This window comes from Camelus bactrianus, chromosome 28 (genome assembly GCF_048773025.1).
Source record: "Camelus bactrianus isolate YW-2024 breed Bactrian camel chromosome 28, ASM4877302v1, whole genome shotgun sequence".
Lineage (NCBI taxonomy): Eukaryota > Metazoa > Chordata > Mammalia > Artiodactyla > Camelidae > Camelus > Camelus bactrianus.
In genome coordinates, this window is record NC_133566.1 from 17,697,899 (window position 1) to 17,718,064 (window position 20,166).

Sequence of the window (20,166 nt, forward strand, 5' to 3'; positions counted from 1 at the left end):
TCAATTAAGTTGTTTGGCTGACATTGTCAGATTAGGGCTCCTTAAAGTAAGAGACAGTCTTCCGACTGCGATTCCAACCTTGTTGCCCATTACAGCAATTATGCTCCCCTTCCTTCTGACAGTTAAGAGCTGCCATATGGCCCCTGCTGTGCTGGGACCCAATTATCCTCATTGCTAATGGGAAGTCCTGTTCTGTGACAGCATCTCCGACCATTCACCCTGCCCTTCGGAAGACAGCCACTGCCGCACTTCCTATCTCCTGAATAAATAAAATGTCTTTCGAACTCTTCGTCCATTGTTTTGGCATCTCTACTTCACTTACTGCGGACCATTGATTTTTTCCAAGCCTCCAGAGCCTCTGAGCAGCACATTAGAGCTTTTCGTTTGGGGGTCTTGGCAGGGTGTTAAATCCTGTCATGTGAAAGATGCCCCCATGTTGAGAAGCCCTTCCTCATCCAACCTTACTTTCTGCCGCGCCTTGATCCACAGCCATCAGGATCCACTCCAAGTACACGCTTCCAGTTCCTCCTAGTGCTTGTTAATCAGGCCTTGCGGCTCCTTTACATATAATTCCTCCCACCCTCAGCAGGCCCAGGACATCCCAGGTGGACAGGCTGAAGGTCCATCCTAGCCAATGATCATAATGGCATTGCTGTCCTGTAAGACATCTCCCTCACAGTCTTCCAGAAATCAGGGAGCCTCTATCTCCAGCCAGGCGGAGCGTGCCAATTCTGCAGACCTAGCGGGTGCAGGGAAATATGGACATTCAAGGAATTCAAACTCATCTAGCCAGGTATCCAGATCTCCCCTCCCCAAGTCGTAAGGTCCCACGCCTTCTCTGGACACTTGACTAGACTAAGCATTCAGCCTCCTCTGAAGGTCCAGCAGTCTGAGAATTACGTCCTGTGCCTGCTCTTCGTCTTGCTGTGGCCGCAGATGCAGGGGACAGAGGGCCTCTCTAACTTGTGCGAGGGTGCCCCTCTAACTCTCCCACTTTGTTTTAAATTGGTCTTTGCCCTGAGGCAGTCCTTTCCTCTCCTCAAAGAATCAGTGATATTCAACAACATCAGTCCAATTCCATTGTCCTCATCATTCCTCTGTCTCCTGGACCTCACAGAAACCAGTGACACTGCATGCGGAAGTACATCTCCTCTGGCCGTTTCTTGTCTCAACTCAAGGTCTTAGAAAATGTGCTGATAAATGACAGGTTCTCTCGATACACCACCTCCGGTGAGGATGGGGGGGTGCCTGTTGCTGGTTGGCTGGTGAGTGATCCAACTTCCCAGTACCGACTTTCTCAGGTTGGACTCCCTGATACAGAACATGGTATAGGGGTGTGAGGATGCAGGGGTCACTAAGTGAAGCAGGATAGGTGTTACAGATGGAATGCTTTTGTCCCCCCAAACTCATAGGTTGAAATCCTACCCCCCAGTGTGATAGTATTAGGGGGTGGGGACTTTAGGAGGTGATTAGGTCATGATGGTTGAACCATTATGAGTGAGATTATTACCTTCATACAAGAGACCCCTGAGAGCTCTGGCCCCTTCCACCATGTGAGGATACAGTGAGACGACAGCCATCTCTGAACCACGAAGCAAGCCTTGCCAAATACTGAATCTGCCAATCCCTTGCTCTTGGACTTCCCAACCTCCGGAAGGATGAGAAATAAATTTCTGTTGTTTATAAGCCACCCAGTCCCTGGTATTCTGTTATTGCAGCCCTAAATGACTAAGACAATAGGGAATGGGAAAGAGACAGCTAATGTCTTGGCCTGACGTACAGGGGCAGCTGTGGGGCGCGCTGGCAGGCCATGGTACAGATGGTGCATCTGACCTGGGGTATCAAGTGATCATGTGATCAGAACTGCCATCATCAGATGGGCGCTGCCAGCCTCAGAGTCTGAAGGAACCAGCAGTAATCTGGTGTCTGCTGAACGTAGGACATCCAGGGTCACGTTCAAGCAGGTCCAGAGCACACCAGTAAGCTTTGTAAGCAGGTAGCCAGACCGCACATCGTCTACTCTTTCTCAGCTCATCTCCCAGCATGAGGGGCTAATTATCACCAGGCAACAGAGGGAAAAAGGAACCTGAGTTTGATTCATGGTTGAGTTGGCTAAATATGCTGGTACCAGCTGAAAAGTCACCTCTGTTTACAGGTTTACAGGGAGAAATACGTCATCTACATTTGACCAAGGGCAGCGAGAGAAGGCTGACGGCACAGCTCTCCGTGTGGGCATTCACCCCAGCAAGGTGGTTATCACACAACGAAAACTGGACAAAGACCGCAAAATGATCCTTGAAATTTAAAGCTACATCTCCCCAAGTAGGAGAGGAAAACTATTATAAAGAAGAAATGACTGAGAAGGTGCAGGGATGAAGTCCGCTAATACACAACTTTAAAACTGCTAAAATGGAAAAGAAAGCCCCATTCAGAGATGAGGCTGAGTGACAGTGGTGAGGAGACACCCTCCCAGCGGGCAGAGATCCAGGCAGCGTGCGTGGTCCTCCACTTTGGGTGGAAAGGGAAGTGACCCATCAACTCATGGGCCACATGTACTGATACGGGGAAGGCAAATGATCTCAGCCTGTCCGATTAAGGCTGACTCAAAAAACCTGATGAAAGACAGGCTCTGTGCCTGGAGCTGCTGGCAGTCATTTTCCCCATAATGGGGGCCTGCTACTGGACAGAGCTGGGACTGAAGGAAGAGAGCCGAGGGACGGAGCCAGTGAGACCATGGCCTGACGACATTGCTCAAACCCTTCGATTCAGGTAAAAACTTGTCCTCCAAGTTAGCCTTTTTTGGTTTTGCTTAGACCATTTGATTGCCTTTGGGAGGCCCAGGTGACATACCTGGGAACCTCCCACAGCAATGAGGCCTCCCTTCTACAAAGCTACGGGTGGTCAACACGTTGTACTTATAGAGATGGAGGGGGGAGCTACAGAATCCCAGCCCCCTGTCTCAATTATCAAAAAATTAATTAAAAAAGAGGTTGTTGGATCTAGTATTTTTTTCATTTATTGGAGTTTGTATTCTCATTTTTAAATGGATACCCACACAGTGTTTTTAATATGAATTCTGCTAAAGAAACTTCTGTTCGTTTTTGGGGAGGTGGGAGGTATTTAGGTTTGTTTGTTTGTTTATTTGATGGAGGTACTGGGGATTGAACCCAAGACCTCGTGCATGCTAAGCACACACTCTATCACTGAGCTATACCCTCCCCTGCTTAATGAAGCGTTTTAACACACCAAAACATATCATAAAATAAATTATTCCAGATAAGAAAGAGCTTAACACATAAGAAAAAGGAGAATGCGATTACTCCTGCTTCTGAATATGCCTAGAGATCAGCCCACACCATCTTATGCCAAGAGTCTGAGTTGTAAAAACCCTCTGACCTATCTTTGATTGACAATCATGAGAGTGTAGCCACCCACAGAGAACCAACAAGGGGGAAAGCATGGACATTCTTGCTTACCTTGATGGGAAGATGCGTTCCACTCGCTCTAAGCCAAAGAGCAGAAGACTGGATTCACTCTAAATGTAAGAAATCCAATTTTTGAAAAACAGCAACAGGAATCTATTTACAGCCACACCACAGTTCAAGACTGTGGCAGCTCCCGTTAGCTGACTCCGCCACTGACGTCACAGACAGTATTGCTAACAAGCACACATCATCATTTATGCATGGAGTCACTGAAGGTCTGCTGTTTCTGCAGTGTTGAAGGTTCTGCTTATTCACAGGAATAGGAACCAGATTATAGTCTAAGAAGGAATGTAAATGTGTTCATCAATTCAGTCACAAAAATAAAACTCAACTATGGGTCTTCAAAAAGTTCTGTTTTGGGGAACTGAAAGGAAATGAGGCATCTGAAAGCCAGATGATAAATCACCAAGAAAGTTCATTAACTTGGCTTCTTTCTAGTTCCCTTGTGTGTGGATTTCCACAAGAATCTGCTTTGTGAGTAGATATTCAGGCTGCTGTTCCTTGGAAACAATAAAACAACTGGGGGCTTCAACTGGTGGGGGGGGGGAGATAGCCTTAAATACGCATTGAAGGCGTGTACTGTGTCCCACGTGTTTTCCAGCATCTCACTTGTTTTGTAGAATAATTTAGGTAGTATTATTAATTTCACTTTACACATGAAGCAAGCAAAAGATTGGGGCACATGAATGATGCCATAGCTTTGAGAATTACTCCCTATTCAAATTATCATTCATTCCTTGACTAGCAATAAGTTCCTAAAGACAATAATGTTTGAGATGTGCCTGATCAGGAAAATAGAAACCACTGTAGGTACTGAAAACCGAGGGACTTTGATTCAAAGAATTAAATACAGAAGTGTTGGGAAGGACAGTGACTTCAGGCAGGATTTCTAGCTGTGGTTAAGTAAGGAGACTGTCAAATGCTCTACCTTAAAAACAACTATAAAGATGGACAAAATTGCTCCTAAACAATCATTTCATCACTCTGAAAATTGACCGAAGGCATACAGCAGTCTAAGAACTGTTCACACTTGAGCAACTGCTGGACTTGGTGGAAATCTATGGAATTCTAGTCTGTGGCTGATCCCATCCATCCATTCAATGTGGACTTCTGCCAGGGAGGGAAGACCATGAGGCCAGTGGTAGAGCATGCAGGAGGTCCTGGGTTCAACCCCCAGTACCTCCATTAAAAAAATAAAGGAAAAATAATAAAGGGGGCTCACTCAATCTGGAGCAGTGGATGATGCCCACACTCAGGATCCTTGTCAGTGAAAGTGACTTTCCAGGAGCAGGAGAGTGGGGGAGGGCTCATCTCTACTGGCCAGAGATTGAGATTGTGATTGGGGCAAGCACATTTCTTGTATTGCTTTGGATATAAGTAGCAGAGATCAAGAATTCTCGAAAGAAAAGAAAGAGAGAAGGGGAGAAAGGAAGGAAGGAAGGAAAGAAGGAAAGAAAGAACAGAACAGAATCAACTCTACTGCCGTCTTCCAGACAGAGAGGACACAGGACAAAGTCCCTGCCCTCACAGAGCCTATGTTCCTGGGGAAGCTTACATTTCACTGAGATGCCAGCGAGAGGAAGAACACATATTCCCAAAGTCTCTGCAGCTGGAATTCTGGGTTTGGTTGATAGTTGTAGGGACAAGAACTCTTTCTGGAAACCTCACATCTCACCATGTAGTAGGAAGCTACTATGTCCACATGTCACCTGAGTCATTTCTCCTCTTATTTCCTGTTCCTTCTGGGATGAATGCAATGGCTCCCATGCAGAGAGACAGGAAAATAGAAAAAGAACTCAGTGAGTTGCATTCAAATCTCCTAGAGTCACACAATGCCAATGACTGAGGTTTTCAATTAATCCTGAATCTTGTCCCACGAAATAAGTTTATGATTGTCCTGCCCATGTTACAAAGGAGAAAATGAGGCTCCAAAAAGTTGAGTAACTTGCTCTGGGATTGGTCCCCATGTCGCTTGACTCTAAAGTCTGGGATCTTAACCACTCCCACTCTTAACCTGTGCTGGCTCATTAAAAGTTTTGATTAATAGGGACTTTATGATCTATGTGATATATGTATATACACGATGGAATACTACTCAGCCATAAAAAAGAATGAAATAATGCCATTTGCAGCAACATGGATGGACCTAGAGATTATCATACTAAGAGAAGTCAGATAAAGACAAATATCATATAGCACTTATATATGGATTCCAAAAAAAATGATACAAATGGACTTATTTACAAAACAGAAACAGACTCACAGACATAGAAAACAAGCTTATGGTTGTTTTATGTTCCCCAAAGGGGAAGAGGGGAGGGATGAATTAGGAGTTTGGGATTAGCAGATACAAACTACTATATATAAAATAGATAAACAACAAGGTCCTACTGTAGAGCACAGGGAACTATATTCGATATTTTGTAATAACCTATAATGAAAAAGAATCTGGAAAAGTATATATATATACACACAGGTATAATTGAATCACTTTGCTGTACACCAGAAACTAACACAGCATTGTAAATCAACTATGCTTCAATTAAAAAAAAAAAACCAGGAAAAAAAAGGGGGATAAGGGGTGATGTACAAAAATTAAAACAAACAAAAACATTGTTAACTACAAAATGTAGGTGAGAAAAAGGAGAAAACTAACTACTAGATTTGGTAATTCAGAGGTCACTGGTGGTCTTAAATCCACGGCTGTGGCGTGGTGGAGAGAGAAGCCAGCTTGCAGGGGTAAGCAGGTGGCGCAGCAGGAATGAGTGGGTGAAGAGGACTATGGTGTGATCAAAGTGGGTGTCACTTTCAAGATTGGCTGTGAAGAGAAGCAGCTACAATGTCTTGGCAATGAGTTCCTGCAAAAGGTGGTCCTGGTACAACGATTTGAGAGCAAGTAGTTTATTTGGGATGTGATCCTGAGAAACATCTGTAGAGCAATGGGACAGCAAGCCAGGAAAAGGAAGGAATCCAAAAGAAGATCCATGAACAAGCAGGTTGCAGCTGTGGACAACTGGAACTCTTCTGCAGATGAGCACTGAAACAGTGTAAGATACCTGCTTCCCCACAGATTTGTTCACTGGAGGGGTGAGGAAGCCAGGGCACTATCTACCAACCCTCATACCTCATGGATGTTGGACAGCTGGAGCGGGGAGTAGGGGAGAAGGAAGTGTAATCACCCCAGTTCTTCTGGGCCTGCCCCATTTCTCCTGCTGAGTGAGCTTCCCACAGCCAGTGATTGCCTCCAGGTGGTGGCCGAGCTGTTGGCTTTGCGCAAAATAGGCAAGTACCCGTCCCAGGGAATATGGACAAAATGCTGGAGAGAGGAGAGCGCGTTCACATTACACATTATGCTAAGCAGGTACCGTGAGCACAAGAAGAGCAGGATGGGGAGAGGTCCCAGGGTGTTCTTTCTCTAAAGAAGAGTAAAAGATGTGAGGTGCATTGCCGATGTGGGTGATTTATGAGGAAGTGCAGGAAGATTGCAGGAAATCTGAGAGTCCTCTCTCTGTCCCTCAAATGCACGCACACACACAAAAGTTTCTTAAAAGATAGAGTGGGGTATCACAACCGAAGGGACTTTAAAGAACCAGCTTCCTCTCACTTAGAAAGGAAATCGAGGTCCGCAGAAAGGAAACGGCAGGGCGGGTTGTGGGGTCCGGGGACCCCGGGGCCTTTACGCGATTATTCCCACCCGCGAGTCTAAAGTCACCCCAGGCTGTGCGCCACCCAGGAGGTCTCAGCAGCTGAGAGGAGCATTCGACCCAAAGGAAACCAGCCCCTGCCTGAACGCTTCGTGTTCTCTGCGGTCCTTAAGCAGGAAAGTAAAGAAGGGCATCTTGGACACAGGATGGGGCCTTAGAACTTCCTGTTTTTATCCACAAAATGTCCTTTTGAAACGGTAGGTAGAAGGCTACCGGAGGAAGCCCCCCTTAAAAGGGACCTTCCGCTGGCACCGCCCCCTGGCTGTGACCCTGGGCTTCGGAGGACCGCCCCAGCTTCCGGTCCCTTGGCCCCGCCCGCCCCGGATGCTGCGGCTGAAGCCGCACCCCCTCCCCCAGCCCCCGCACCCGCGGCAGCTGGCAGCCGGCCCAGGAAGGGTGCGGGGCGCGCCCCTGGCGCACAGGCCCCCACCTCGCGCCCGCCGCGGGGTCGGCCGCGCGGAATCACGGGGCGGAGGCGGGGCCGCGCCGGGGGTGGGCGCGGCGTCCGGGCCGCGTTCGCCGCTCGCGCCGACGCGCGGGCGCCCGGGCGCGCGTGCAGCCGGGGGCGCCCTAGCGGCGCAGGGGGCGGGCGCGGGGGCGCGGCCGGAGCGTGCGGGGCGGGGCCGGCGGGGCCGGCGGGGCCGGAGCGCTGCGGGCGCCCGCGCGGGTCGCACGCTGAGCCGCCGGCTGGCCGGCTGGTCCCTGCGGCGGCTGCCGGGGCGGCCCGGGCGCGCGGCCCTCCGCCATGTACACCTTCGTGGTGCGCGACGAGAACAGCAGCGTCTACGCCGAGGTCTCCCGGCTGCTGCTCGCCACCGGACACTGGAGGAGGCTGAGGCGGGACAACCCCAGGTTCAACCTGATGCTGGGAGAGAGGAACCGGCTGCCCTTCGGGAGACTGGGTGAGCTTCCCCATTTCGCGCCCTCCGGCTCCCCCCGTTAGAACGAGCGCTTTTGTTTTAAGGTCAGAAACCTTCCCCTCCGACGTTCCTTGAGCAGGTTTAAAAAAAAAAAATAAAGCGCCCCTAAAGGGCTAAACCCATCGTTTTTCATGCTTTCTTGTCTCCTAAGTCTGATTCGGGGCGGGAGTGGCGGTGCGAGCTCCCGGGGCCGCGGCTGCTTCCCGACAATGACCGGTCCCGGCAGCCCCGGGGCGGGGAGCTGAGGCTGCGCGTTCCCCGGATTCCGCGGGTCCGACGCCCCCAAATCGGGCAGGTCCGCTGGGCGGATCGCCGGGCCGGGCGAGGCTCCCCGGAGCCGGCAGCTGCCATCAGGCTGGAGTCACCTTGCAAATTTTCTCCAATGAGGATTCCGCCCTGCTTGTGTTGGCGCGGGAGGGATGCTTGTGTGTGTTGAAAACCCAGAGGATTCAGCTGCCCGGAGGCTTAGATTAACTGTCAGGGGACCTGGAAAAGACCTCTGGATTCTGAAAGCAGGAGCTTCAGCAGTGAGCCCAGGGAAGGGCGTAAGGGTGTCTGAGTTTAGACCTTCTAGCTTCACCAAAGAACACGTTCTCGCAGCGGTGCGTTGGATGCAGATTTCACACGACAGTGGATTCTCTGCCCTCCCCTCCCCTCCCCGAGGGAGTTCCCTTCTTTCCCGTGGTTGAAGCTGCACCACGACATCTACATCTCCTGTAGGAAGGGGCAAGGGGAAGGAGAGGACCAGTCGCTCCTTTTTAGATGACGTAATCCAGAAGTTGTGCAGATCCCTTCAACTTACATCTCATTGACCTGAGCATAGTCTCATGGCCTCTCCTCACTGCACAGTCATCCGGGAATCGCAGCCTCACTCGGGGTAGCCATGTTCCCTGCCAAAATTCCCCTGGGGTGGGGACCCAATCCTATGGCCAAAGACAGAATGGGAGAATCCATCATGAAGAAAAGTCATCTTTGCCTTGGAGAGCATCCCAGAAAGAGCAGTGTTCTACGTCCAGGAGAGAAGAGTTTTTAGAAATAGGTGTGGTCAGAGGGTGGGGAGGGTGAACAGGCAAAGACTGAAAGTAGGCGGTTTGGAACTGACTAGCCCTTGGTGAGCTTAGCGAGAGAGAGGGCAGTTGGGAGGGGGCCTGTAGAATTGTAACGATTTGAGGAATGAAGGGGGTTTCAGCATAGCCTTACCGAAATTTTTTCTTCGGGATGGGTCCATGGACAACTCCTTATTGTTACGCAAGTTTATAATGTATGATGGAGACCCTGCAGAAGGGTTGAGTCCAACCTCCAGAAATCTTGGAAGAGACAGATTGTGCCTAGAGATTCCTTTTGTTCAGCTGTCTCCCCAGGAAGCCTTCAGCAAGTATACCTTCCCTAAAAGAAGAAAACCTGCTTATAGTTGAAAACATTTATTTCCTCCTTGGTCTGTCTGCTTCCCTGCCTGACTTACTTTCCTCTTTGGACTGGGCAGGGCCCGGCTGTAAGAGCTTAGGTGGAATCCTAACATTAAAAGCTGACCAAAATGGCTCTGTGGGGGCTGAAGCAGGGGTGGTTGGCACTGCAGTGAGGCTCAGGATTAGGGTGTAGGAGCAGAATCCTAGAGGGTCCAAATCCTAAACGGTTACCATGAAGTCAGCAAATGATCAGGAAACAGTTGGTTTTTGTGGGAAGGAAGACAGCATCCCACAACCAAACGGCTATGTGCTTTCACTGTTGGGGATATTTACCTTTGGCTTAAAGTACACTGGGTGAAACCCAAGGAGATGTCCTGTACCGTAGGTGCAGTAGGGATCAAGGAGGGGCAAAACTGAAAATACTCTTCCACCCTAAGAAATAAAAACAAGGGCAGCAGAGGTCCTTAGCAGACCTGTGATGCGGTTATCATAACACCCACTCGGGGGAGGGTGAGAATTGCCAGTTGGATGTGCAAAGCAACAGAATTTCTCCCGTCCTAACAACCAGTCCTGAAACAGGGGAAAGAAGAGCTGGGTGTGACACCCGGCTCTCGCTCTGTGTGCTGGTGCTGATGTTGTCCATTCCCACCACCCTGTCTCCCTCCTGAGCCTCCTCTTTCCTTCACAGGTCACGAGCCTGGGTTGATGCAGTTGGTGAATTACTACAGAGGGGCCGACAAACTGTGTCGCAAAGCTTCTTTAGTGAAGTAAGTGTTCTTTAAGACCTGTTTTCCATTTTCTACTGAACCGTTTTTAGCTTTCATACTGAAGCAACTTAAGCAAAAATGTAGGCTTGTTTTTAAAGGGCAGAAATCCTTTTATTTTAAAAACCAGCGAGTGTCAGTTCTTTGATTGCCATCCACACTTTGCTGCAGGTACATGGTCTCTTGGATGAGGCTCCCCAAAGCAGACCCTGAGACAGGGCTTCTTGCGTAAGTGATTTATGGGGGGAGGGCTCTCAGGAGAAACTCGTTCAGAACCAAGGACAGGGCAGCCAAGGAAGAAACCAAGCAAAGACTTGGTTTCAGCTGGAGTCTCGCCTCAACCTGACTCCACGGGGCTTGGGAGTGAAGGGCACCCAGAGTAGTCCCTTGATATTCTGTGCTTCAGCATCACTCAGCCATTGGCTGTAGGGGGCGGTAGAGGACATGGTTTCCCTGGCATTTCTGGCAGAGGTTGGCCCCTGGGTGTGCATGAGCCCTTGGCAGCCAACTCTCCGAGCAGCCAGGGGTCCCCTCAGAAGGACACCTGGGCAGAATGTAACCGTATCTGCTGCGCCGCCCATCTCTGAGCAGTCGGCTTACAGCTAGGTGCCGTAGGAACAGTGTCATAGGTGGAAGGAAGCAGCGTTACACAGTGATTAAGATCTAGATCGGCAGCTTGGGTTTTAATTTCAGCTCTTCTTATTAGCTTGGGCAAATTTTCTGATCCCACGAAGCCTCAGTATGTCCCTCATAAAGAGGCTGTGGGGATTGAATAAGGTGATTCATGTGGTACAGTGGGCATTTGACTCTGTGCCTTAGTTTCCTTATCTGTAAAATGGGGATAATAATAGTAACTACCCCAGGGTTGTGGTGAAAATTAATTGAGTTAATTTACGGAAAGGCCTGGAATAATGTGTGTGTCTAGTTCACGCTGTAGAATTGAAGGCTGGGTATGGCCCCTAAAGTCAGGTCTCCAGTGTTCCCTCCATGGTGACTTGTGAGCACGTGTGTGTAGCCAAACAAATCATTTAGGTAAGAAGACACTGGAAGATGCGACTCAATGCATATGCTCTTTTCCCCCACTCACACTGCCCTCTGGGCTCTAGATGCTTGCTGGGCTGAGTGTTCGTAGGCATATTCCCACCGTTTTGTTTAGACTCACTGCCCCTGTGACTCATGTGTTCACTTCTCTCTGGGATGAGCTACTCTTAAAGGGGAATGAGGCTTTCTGAAATCTTCTTATAACATACTTACATGTTTCGAGTGCAGACAGCTGTTTCACCAGAACTAGGAGTAGAGGTGGGACATGGTTGTTTACCCAGATTATTCGTTTAGAAATTTTTATAAAATGCTTACTCATTCTTTATTCCATGATGATTTTTTTTTTCCTAAAGATAAAGGTAGAATTTTTTTTTTTAAATAGAAAGCAGAGGGTGTGTGAAAAGTCAGATTCTCTATATTTGCGTATTTGGCAGCTACAATAAGGTGGAAAGAGTACAGAACTGGAGTCATAACCAAGTCTAGAAGGTATCGCAACCTTTGTGACCTTGAACAGCGCCACTCGGAATCCCAAGGGCCCATCTTTGGGGACTCTGTCCCTCCGTGGCATGTGACGTGCTCCTTATGAATGATGATATGACTTACGCAGGCCTGGGGGCCCCTGTGGTGGTCACCATCCCCTAAGCTTCCGTCATCCTGTCCAGTGTCCTGCGAGGGGCAGTAGTCATTCTTGGGGGTGATGGCTTCCTTTGTTGTTTTGTCTCTCTTTTGTACAACAATGTCATCTCAAGTGGCAGCTCAGAGAAGACAGCCGGGTTGCCCATGGTCATGGCAGTTAGTGTTGAGTAAGGACGGTTCTCATCTGTACAAATGGAGCCCGTGGGCAGTGTGACTGGGCGCCCCTCAGGGGGCTTCCCAGAGCCTTGTTAGTGTTCTGTGCTGGACCCTGTACAGCAAGTGCCTGTCACTTCAGGGAGTTTCAGAAATTCATCAAGGCCCCATGGCCTGAAGAGCTGTCCTTCTGGCCCAACCTGGAGGCTTTCTTTTCCTTTTGTGAGTGTCTCCCTGGTAGGTGTGACTAAACCTCCATTTGCAAGGGCTTCTCCAATGGGCCCATGAGGAAATGGAAGAAATGTCTGGGACTTCCTACAGAAACTGGACTTGGTTCTGTGCAGGAAATGAGGCCTCCGGATGAAGGGCATCCTATTGACCAGCTGTCCAACTGAAACAGAATGCTAGCCACACATGTAATTTTAAATAAGTACCCCAAAATGGTGCAGTTTATTTTAATAATATATTTTATTTACCCAGATAAATCTAAGATGTCATTTTGACATGGAATTAATATAAAAAACAGCTAATGAGAGAGATTCTTCTTTTTTCATTCCGAGTCTTCAAAATCTGGTGTGTATTTTACTCTTATAGCCCATCTTTTTTTTTTTAATTCAAACTGCATTTTTATTGTTTATGTATGTATTTATTTGAAGTACAGCCAATTACAATGTGTCAGTTTCTGATGTACAGCACAATGTCCCAGTCATGCATATACAGACATGTATTTGTTTTCATATTCTCTTTCATTAAAGGTTATTACAAGACATTGAATAATGTAGTTCCCTGTGCTGTACAGAAGAAACTTTTTAATATCTATTTTTATATATAGTGTCTAACATTTTTATAACGTATCTTAACTCAGACACTACATTTTCATTGGAAACGCTGGATCTGTATTTAAATTTCATAAAAATCTGGTTGAAAAGTAGAGTTACATACCCAAGTCAAGTTTTTCAGTAACTGAATTAAATACCGAAAAATAATTTTCCTTTAATACTCACACATACATTGACAAAACAGATTCATTTTATTAGAATTGATTTGACTTTGAAGCAAAAGTGTATCTTTTTTCAAAATAATGTTCAAGTTGACTAAATTCACCAACTCATGTATCAACTCATTATCACTAATATTGAATTCGAAGGAAGTGTTGAATAAATTGGAAAAAAAAACTCTCAATGTATCAGTATCAACAGTGTTCTTGAAATTTTTCTTTAGTTTTTATAGTCAGTTTGCACAATGCCGTCTGTTACAATGAGAATCTTCTGCGTATTGAGACATGTTATAAAAGTATATAAATTCATTATTATTGACTTGTTTTATGAAGTTAGAACATAAATTTTCATACCTGTCTGGCTGGGTCATAAATAAGATCTTTACCCTTGGAACTTTAAATGTAGCTTGTTCATATGCAGTGTGGATTTGGTAAACAAAACAAAACAAAACAAAACATAAATCATGCTGCCATTTTTCATCTTTGATTATTGAGCAAAATAATGGATAATTGAATGAAAAGAATGATTTGGCAAGCATTTCTCTTATTTCAAGAAAATATGAATTATAGCTAACAGTACAGGAAATCTTGTAAAACTTCCATCTCTCAATCATTGAGTGTTGGCAAAGAACAGTATCATTCAATTCATCCTCTTGCGTTTCTTCCATCGGTTTCGTCCTGGAGAGTCATTGTAGCATTTGCAAGTATACAGTGAACTATTTTAACAGCTATATCTGTGCTGAGTGCAGATGCTTTTCAGTATGTATCAAACAGTAGAGTAAAGCAATAAAGCAGACATCAGTCTATTCAAATCCCAATAAGTCCAGATTTTAACCCAACCTAGCTGAAGTACTGCCTGCCATGATAAAAACTGACTTTTCACATGTAGGTGAAATTCCTCTTTGATAGATGTGAAAGATTAAAAAATATCTTCACCAGGAGTTTAGTTTTGAGGCTGCAATTTGACAACATTTTTTCATATATTTGGAAATCTTTTGAGGCATAACATATAAAGTATTAATTGGACAACATCTCTTAAATCACACAACTCATCTATAGCTGAAGAAAAATACTTTAAAATGTTCAAATTTTTAATCAGTTTTTAAGATGGTTAGAAATGCTACTCTATGGGCTGTTATAGGTGGCTTACCTAAAAGATTGTTCACTTTTTATAAAGTATCTTGTTTAGTCTTTTCCTCAAAGTAATTTATTTTACCACATTTCCATCTAAAATGGTTTTCTTTTTGGTGTAAGAATCCAAGTCATTTTAAAGCTGACCAACATTACAAGCTCAAATCCTATCAAACATGTGTTTAAAGTTTTTTTGTTGAGTATTTAATTCTGATTTCAGCCACTTATTTCATTGCTGCTTTTTGGACTGTTGAGAGGAAAAAGCTCATCAAATTCATTATGTATTTCCTGAAAATGTCTCCTTTATACAACAAACTTCATTTTTCCTTCATCTGTAATCACAATTTATTGTGAAATTTGTGACGTACCTTCTTCTGGTGTTTATTTTTTCTTCACTATCTGGCCATATTTTTACCTGCTGCATCGCCACTCAGTCCCACATCAACAGTATAGTATGCCTTTGACATTTAAAAATTTGCCCATATTTATTTTTCAACTAGAAAAATGATTACACTTCGTGTACCAATTATGACTTACCTAGCTACCACTGTAACTTGTGCTGTCTACAGAATAAACACATTATAATGTCTCATCAGTGCCTGGAAAGAAGTTCACGTGAACTGAATCACTCTGTTGTCCCTGAGTAGAACAGTGATGTGATTGTGGACAATAGTAGAAGCAGCACGCACGCCTGACGCCCACGCCACCCTCCAACAATGTCTTAGGTCATGCAGTGGTCACAGTGGAAGGTCATCCTGCAGAAACAGTAACATTGTGCTTGATAGAAATGTGTTTTACGGTGCTTCAGCTTTTAAATTAAAATTAAACAAAATTTAAAATTCAGTTCCTGAGTCTCACTGGCCACTTTTCAAGTGCTCGGAAGTACTTGAAAGCTCCATGTGGCTGGTGGCCACCATAGTGGACGATGCAAATAGAGCTGAACACTCAGTGAGTTAGAAACGTATTTATTTTTTGTCTCTCTGAGTTCCTTAAGTTAAATTCTATCACCTTTAACTTTAAAATAACTTTAAAAAAAATCTCAATTTATAATTTCTTTTCTTTATTTCTGCCATTCACTCATAGGCTGGGTTTTGCAGGCGAGTCATAACCCAGGCTTTACCTGTTCTGTTCTAGACAGAAGAGGGTGCGTAGCTCAGGGAAGGCCTTGGATGTCTCCGGGTGGGTTCCTCCCTCCTCTGATTCCTGGGGAGCAAGGGTAAGGTTGGTGTTAGGACTTGGAGTTCAGGGCTTGCATCCTTCCTGTTTCTTCCTATGTTTGTGATCTTGGGAAATGTTCTTCTCTGTGACCCAGTGCGTCATCTTTGAAATGTGATGCTGTTGGCCTCCCCTAGGGGTCTGATTCCCCAGGAGATGCGGTGGGAAGCCCCTGATAAGCCTGTGTGTTTATTAAGTGCCTGCCCAGGGCCTGACTTTATTTTCTGTTGTGTAATGTTATTTGGTGGGGGGGGGTATGTGGACAGGAAGTGTGTTTAGTGATGAGCACTGGAATCCCCTGTCCCGTTAGAAAGATTCTTCCTTATTCTGTCGCTGAAGCCAGGCTGAGCTAAAAGCAAGAAATGAAGAACTAAAATAAGTCGTTAGAGAACTCAGATTCCTAAGTATTAGCCTCTTGTCTCCAGCGTTGGGCCGAGATAGTACTTTTGCTAGTCATCTGAATAATTTTCCCAGTTCTCCACTGCATTTTTTTAATGTGGGTCTAGCTCCGCTACAGCATATTTGTTGAAAAGATGTTGGCTCAGGATGACTTCAAGTTAAGTTCCCTTAGAGATGCATTTTTAAAGGAGCTGTAGTTCTGGGTATTAAGCCCCTTTTGAATTAACTGACGGGAGCGTGAGTGTAAGGTCACACGGGACAGCTGTGCGCTGCCCAGTGGTGTAGTGGAGGTCGGCCCAGGGAGGCCAAGAGCAGAGAGACCAGCTCCTGCCCCAGGCCACACCCTGCCTCCTCGGAGAGCCCTGGGGAAAAGCACCGTCCTTTCCGAATACAGTGACAGAGCGTACAGAACAGAGACTGACCCTCTGTCATCTTCCAGGCTCATCAAGACAAGCCCAGAACTGGCCGAGTCCTGCACGTGGTTCCCTGAGTCCTATGTGATTTATCCAACAAATCTCAAGACCCCAGTTGCTCCAGCTCAGAATGGAATCCACCCCCCGATCCATAGCTCAAGAACAGACGAAAGAGAGTATTTCTTGGCTTCTTATAACAGAAAGAAAGAAGATGGAGAGGGCAACGTTTGGATCGCAAAGTCATCTGCCGGTGCCAAAGGTGAGGTGGCACTGCTGCCCCTTCTCCCTTCCTGGAGGTTCCCGCTGTGCTTTGTTCTGTCGCGTGTTAGATTTGAATGATGCCTTTCCATGCGTGACTACTCTCATCTGAATCCTCGAGGGCGGAGACCATATCTAGTCACATAGTTTTGTGTATCTACGTTCTGAAGACTTAGAACTGTGTATCTGCAGCTGAAGTCTTTTGTTTTGAGCTCCAGATCCAACGACAGGCATTTTACACTTAACGTGTCTGAGCTAGAATTCATTTCCTTCCCAACTCTGCCCACCCAGCCTGCTCGGCTTCCCACCTTCCCACCTAGTGCGCGGTCCCGCCCTTCACCTGGGCTGTGACGCCCCAGCCCTGCAAGTCATCCGTGGCTGCTCTTCCCTTGACCATCTATGCCGAGTGCATCAGCAAGTCTTGCTGACTCCACTTTCACAGTATAGCCTAAGCAGACTTTTTCTTGCCATTTCCACGGATCTCGAAATCAAAGCCCCTGTTCTCTCAAATCTGTGCCATCGCAGCGCCTGCTCCTGGCAGTTCTGCTCTCGGGCGGGGTGAGGTTTCAGAAGCACACATGTGATCCTGTTACTCCCTGCTTGAGACTTAGCAGCTGGCTTCCCAAGGCAGTCAGAGTAAACTCCGGAGTCCCGAAGGAAGTCTAGACCACTTGACATTTGTCCGTAGCTCTGATCTCATCCCCTATTTTTGGCTTTGCTCACTGCACTGGGGCCACAGCGCCGTCCTAGCATCCCTCAGATGCTCTAAATCTGTCTCTGTCCATGGAATGCACTTTCGTGGACTGTTTTCTGTTTCTCAGCTCAGATGTTGCCTTGTCAGGGAGGCTTTTCTGATCTAAAATAGCCCCTGTGCCCTTTGCTTTCTGTCCTTTACCCTGCTTAATTTTCTCTGCTTACATGAACCTCTTCCCAGCCCTCTGCTACATGTTTGTTCATCTGTTCTTCTCCCCCGTAATCCTGCAAGCTCTGTATAAACACAGACTTTCTGTCTTGTTCATCTCTGTACCCTCCCCATGGGCACTTAATAAATGCGTGTTGAATGAATGCGTAGAAGGCATAAGGTATGTAATATTAACTCAGGCTTAAAGTCTAGGCTGTTCCCAGTGTAATGAACACATAACACAGTTTCTGTCTATAACTACCATCAGATGCTCTTTTGTTTATTTGGGGGGGGGTGGTAATTAGGTTTATTTGTTTGTTTGTTTATTTAAGGGAGGTACTGGAGATTGAACCCAGGACCTCATGCATGCTAGGCATGCACTCTACCACTGAGCTATACCCAACCCTCTAGGTGCTCTTTTTAAAAACCATTCCATTTTGAACTTACTTCTTCTTTTATTGCCTTGGAAGGCCATCTGGCCATTGGTCCAGTGGGCCTCACCTTCTTTTCCACCAACCATGAGACAGGAGGGCATCACCTGGAATCTCCTGGAAGTGACAGAGTTGGGCTTTTGCCACAAGCTAGGTACCTTACCTACTGCTCTCCCTTTTTGTGACCTCTTCTTAAGGACTGTCCCCTCGCTTTGTGCTAATAGTAAATGGAGGCATTGAAAGAGGAAATAGTCCTCCACAGTATTCCACATTCTTCCTGTGGATTGGGGCTGGAGTCAGGGTGGCCATTGTAAGGACATCTTGTGTCATGGACTTGAGAAGGACCTGCCAAGTCATAGCAGTGATCCCACCTGGGTGGTCCCTGGACCCTCACCAACACAAGACAGAGTGATGCTCAGCAGTGGAGAGAGGTAAAGAGAAATTAAAATGCCAAACAAAGAAGACGTTTTGCTTTAGGAGTTGAGGATATAAGTGGTGTGGATTTGTTTTCTTTGGGAATTACGAAATAAAGCCAATAGGCTGGGGGAGAGGGTACAGCTCAGTGGCAGAGGGTACGCTTAGCATGCATGAGGTCTTGAGCTCAATCCCCAGTGCCTCCACTTAAAAAATAAATAAGTAAATAAACCTAATCTCCACCCCCTCCAATAAATAAAAACTAATAGGCTGAGTAAATGACTATTATTCTTGTTAAACAAATATTTAGTACCTGCTACATGCTGGGTATAGTTGGCTTAGCTGTACTATACTGTGTGCAGTATTAAGCTGCTGTTCACCACCTCCACCTCCCGTCTTAGATCTGAGTCACGTTCGCCTCTCACCAGGAGCATTGCTCCCTGTCTTCCTGTCCTTGGCCGTTCTCCAGAGTCTACACAGAATACAGTAGACAGAGAACCTGTTAAAGCCCAATCAGACCGTGTGACATCTGTCTCTCTGGGGCCAGGACGACACCTGGCATGCAGCAGAGGTTCAGTGTATGTAGTGAGTGAGTGAATGAAGGAATGAGTGAATAAGAAAAGTAATGAACGTTTGGAGACAACAGAGATAAATGAGACAGACACGATTCTCTTGCCTTCATGGACCCACAATCTAGTCTGAAAGAAGGTGTATCTGTTTCCAGATAAACTAAAAGTTGAGATGGGAACAGAGAACAAAAAAACCACAGTGACTGTGACCTTGAAGCTCCTTGATGAACCCCAAGCTTCCTACATAATTTAGTGAGGATATAAACAAATACCCTCCAGGTTTAGTTAGTGAGAATATAACAAATGATACGAGAAATACAGCTAACAATCACATGGAAACATGCTACACTAGTGTCCAAAACTTGCAAAATAAATGTGGGGTTTATGTATCATTTTACGTCTACAAAATAAGAAAACAAAACCCTTTAGTGATAATTGTTGCTGAAAGCTTGTGAGCTGCTCCCTCTTAGTGGTACACATTCCTTTGAAGAAGCAGCAGGGTGACACAGAGCATGAGTCGTAAAGAGTTCATATATTTTGACCCACTCATCTCATTCCTGAAAACTTACTCCAGGGAAATATTTTAAAAGAAACAAGGGTGACCTACAGCAAAGACATTTGCCACTATGTTATCTGTAATAGCAAAATTTTATTTAGAAACATCCCTGTTGTCCAGCAATCAGTAAACACGTGTAATTTTTTATATCCACACAATGGGATATTTCTTTGGTCGGTAACATAAATGTGAAGTAAGTATTGAAACAGTGAAAAATCTTGGCAACATGAAGTGAAAGAACATGAGATGAGTTCACTGTGATTGAACCTGTCTTTGCCTGAGTAGTATTCCATTGCCCATAAAGGAAAGTACTATGAAAAAAATGAAAATAATTATGTTAGGAAATAAGACTATGGGGAAGTTTCAGGGCATTAGTAGGAAAATGATGTTTATTCTAGGATGATTATTCTAGAAGTAGTATGCAAGGTGCTGTGCAGGAGGAGACACTGAGGTCTGTACTGAAGAGTTGGCAGATGGAAATAAAGAGGAACCGGGAAATCTGAGTGTGGTTCCTAAGAGAGATGAAATGGAATTGAATAACGTTCATTACAAAAGGAGAGGAAGGGGACTTTTCCAAATTGGTTTGCTGTTTCTTGTTTAAAAGGCTAACCAAATGTGACAGAAATGGGGTAGTTGTAAAAGGGGTTGGCTTTTAGGAAAGATGAATCATTAAATTAATGAACTAATTTGTACTGAATTAAGCATGAGACCCAAGTAGAGATATGCTATGAATCTAAAGCATAGGTAGGAGATCATAGAAATAAAAATTGAGT

At 45.8% G+C, this 20,166-nt stretch overlaps 1 protein-coding gene across 2 annotated transcripts in view; it reads left to right on the plus strand.

Annotated features, from left to right (window-relative positions):
* Positions 1 to 7,809: 7,809 nt before the first annotated feature.
* The window catches only part of TTL (tubulin tyrosine ligase), a 29,302-nt gene continuing 16,945 nt past the window's right edge, over positions 7,810 to 20,166 (plus strand). Inside the window, exons 1-3 of one of the 2 annotated variants that reach the window (XM_074354816.1) lie at positions 7,810 to 8,091; positions 10,204 to 10,282; positions 16,291 to 16,523. In XM_074354816.1, coding sequence (XP_074210917.1) covers positions 7,935 to 8,091; positions 10,204 to 10,282; positions 16,291 to 16,523 — 469 coding nt within the window. In that variant the 5' untranslated portion in view covers positions 7,810 to 7,934. The remainder of the gene's footprint in view (positions 8,092 to 10,203; positions 10,283 to 16,290; positions 16,524 to 20,166) is intronic. The other variant, XM_074354815.1, reaches the window with a different exon arrangement.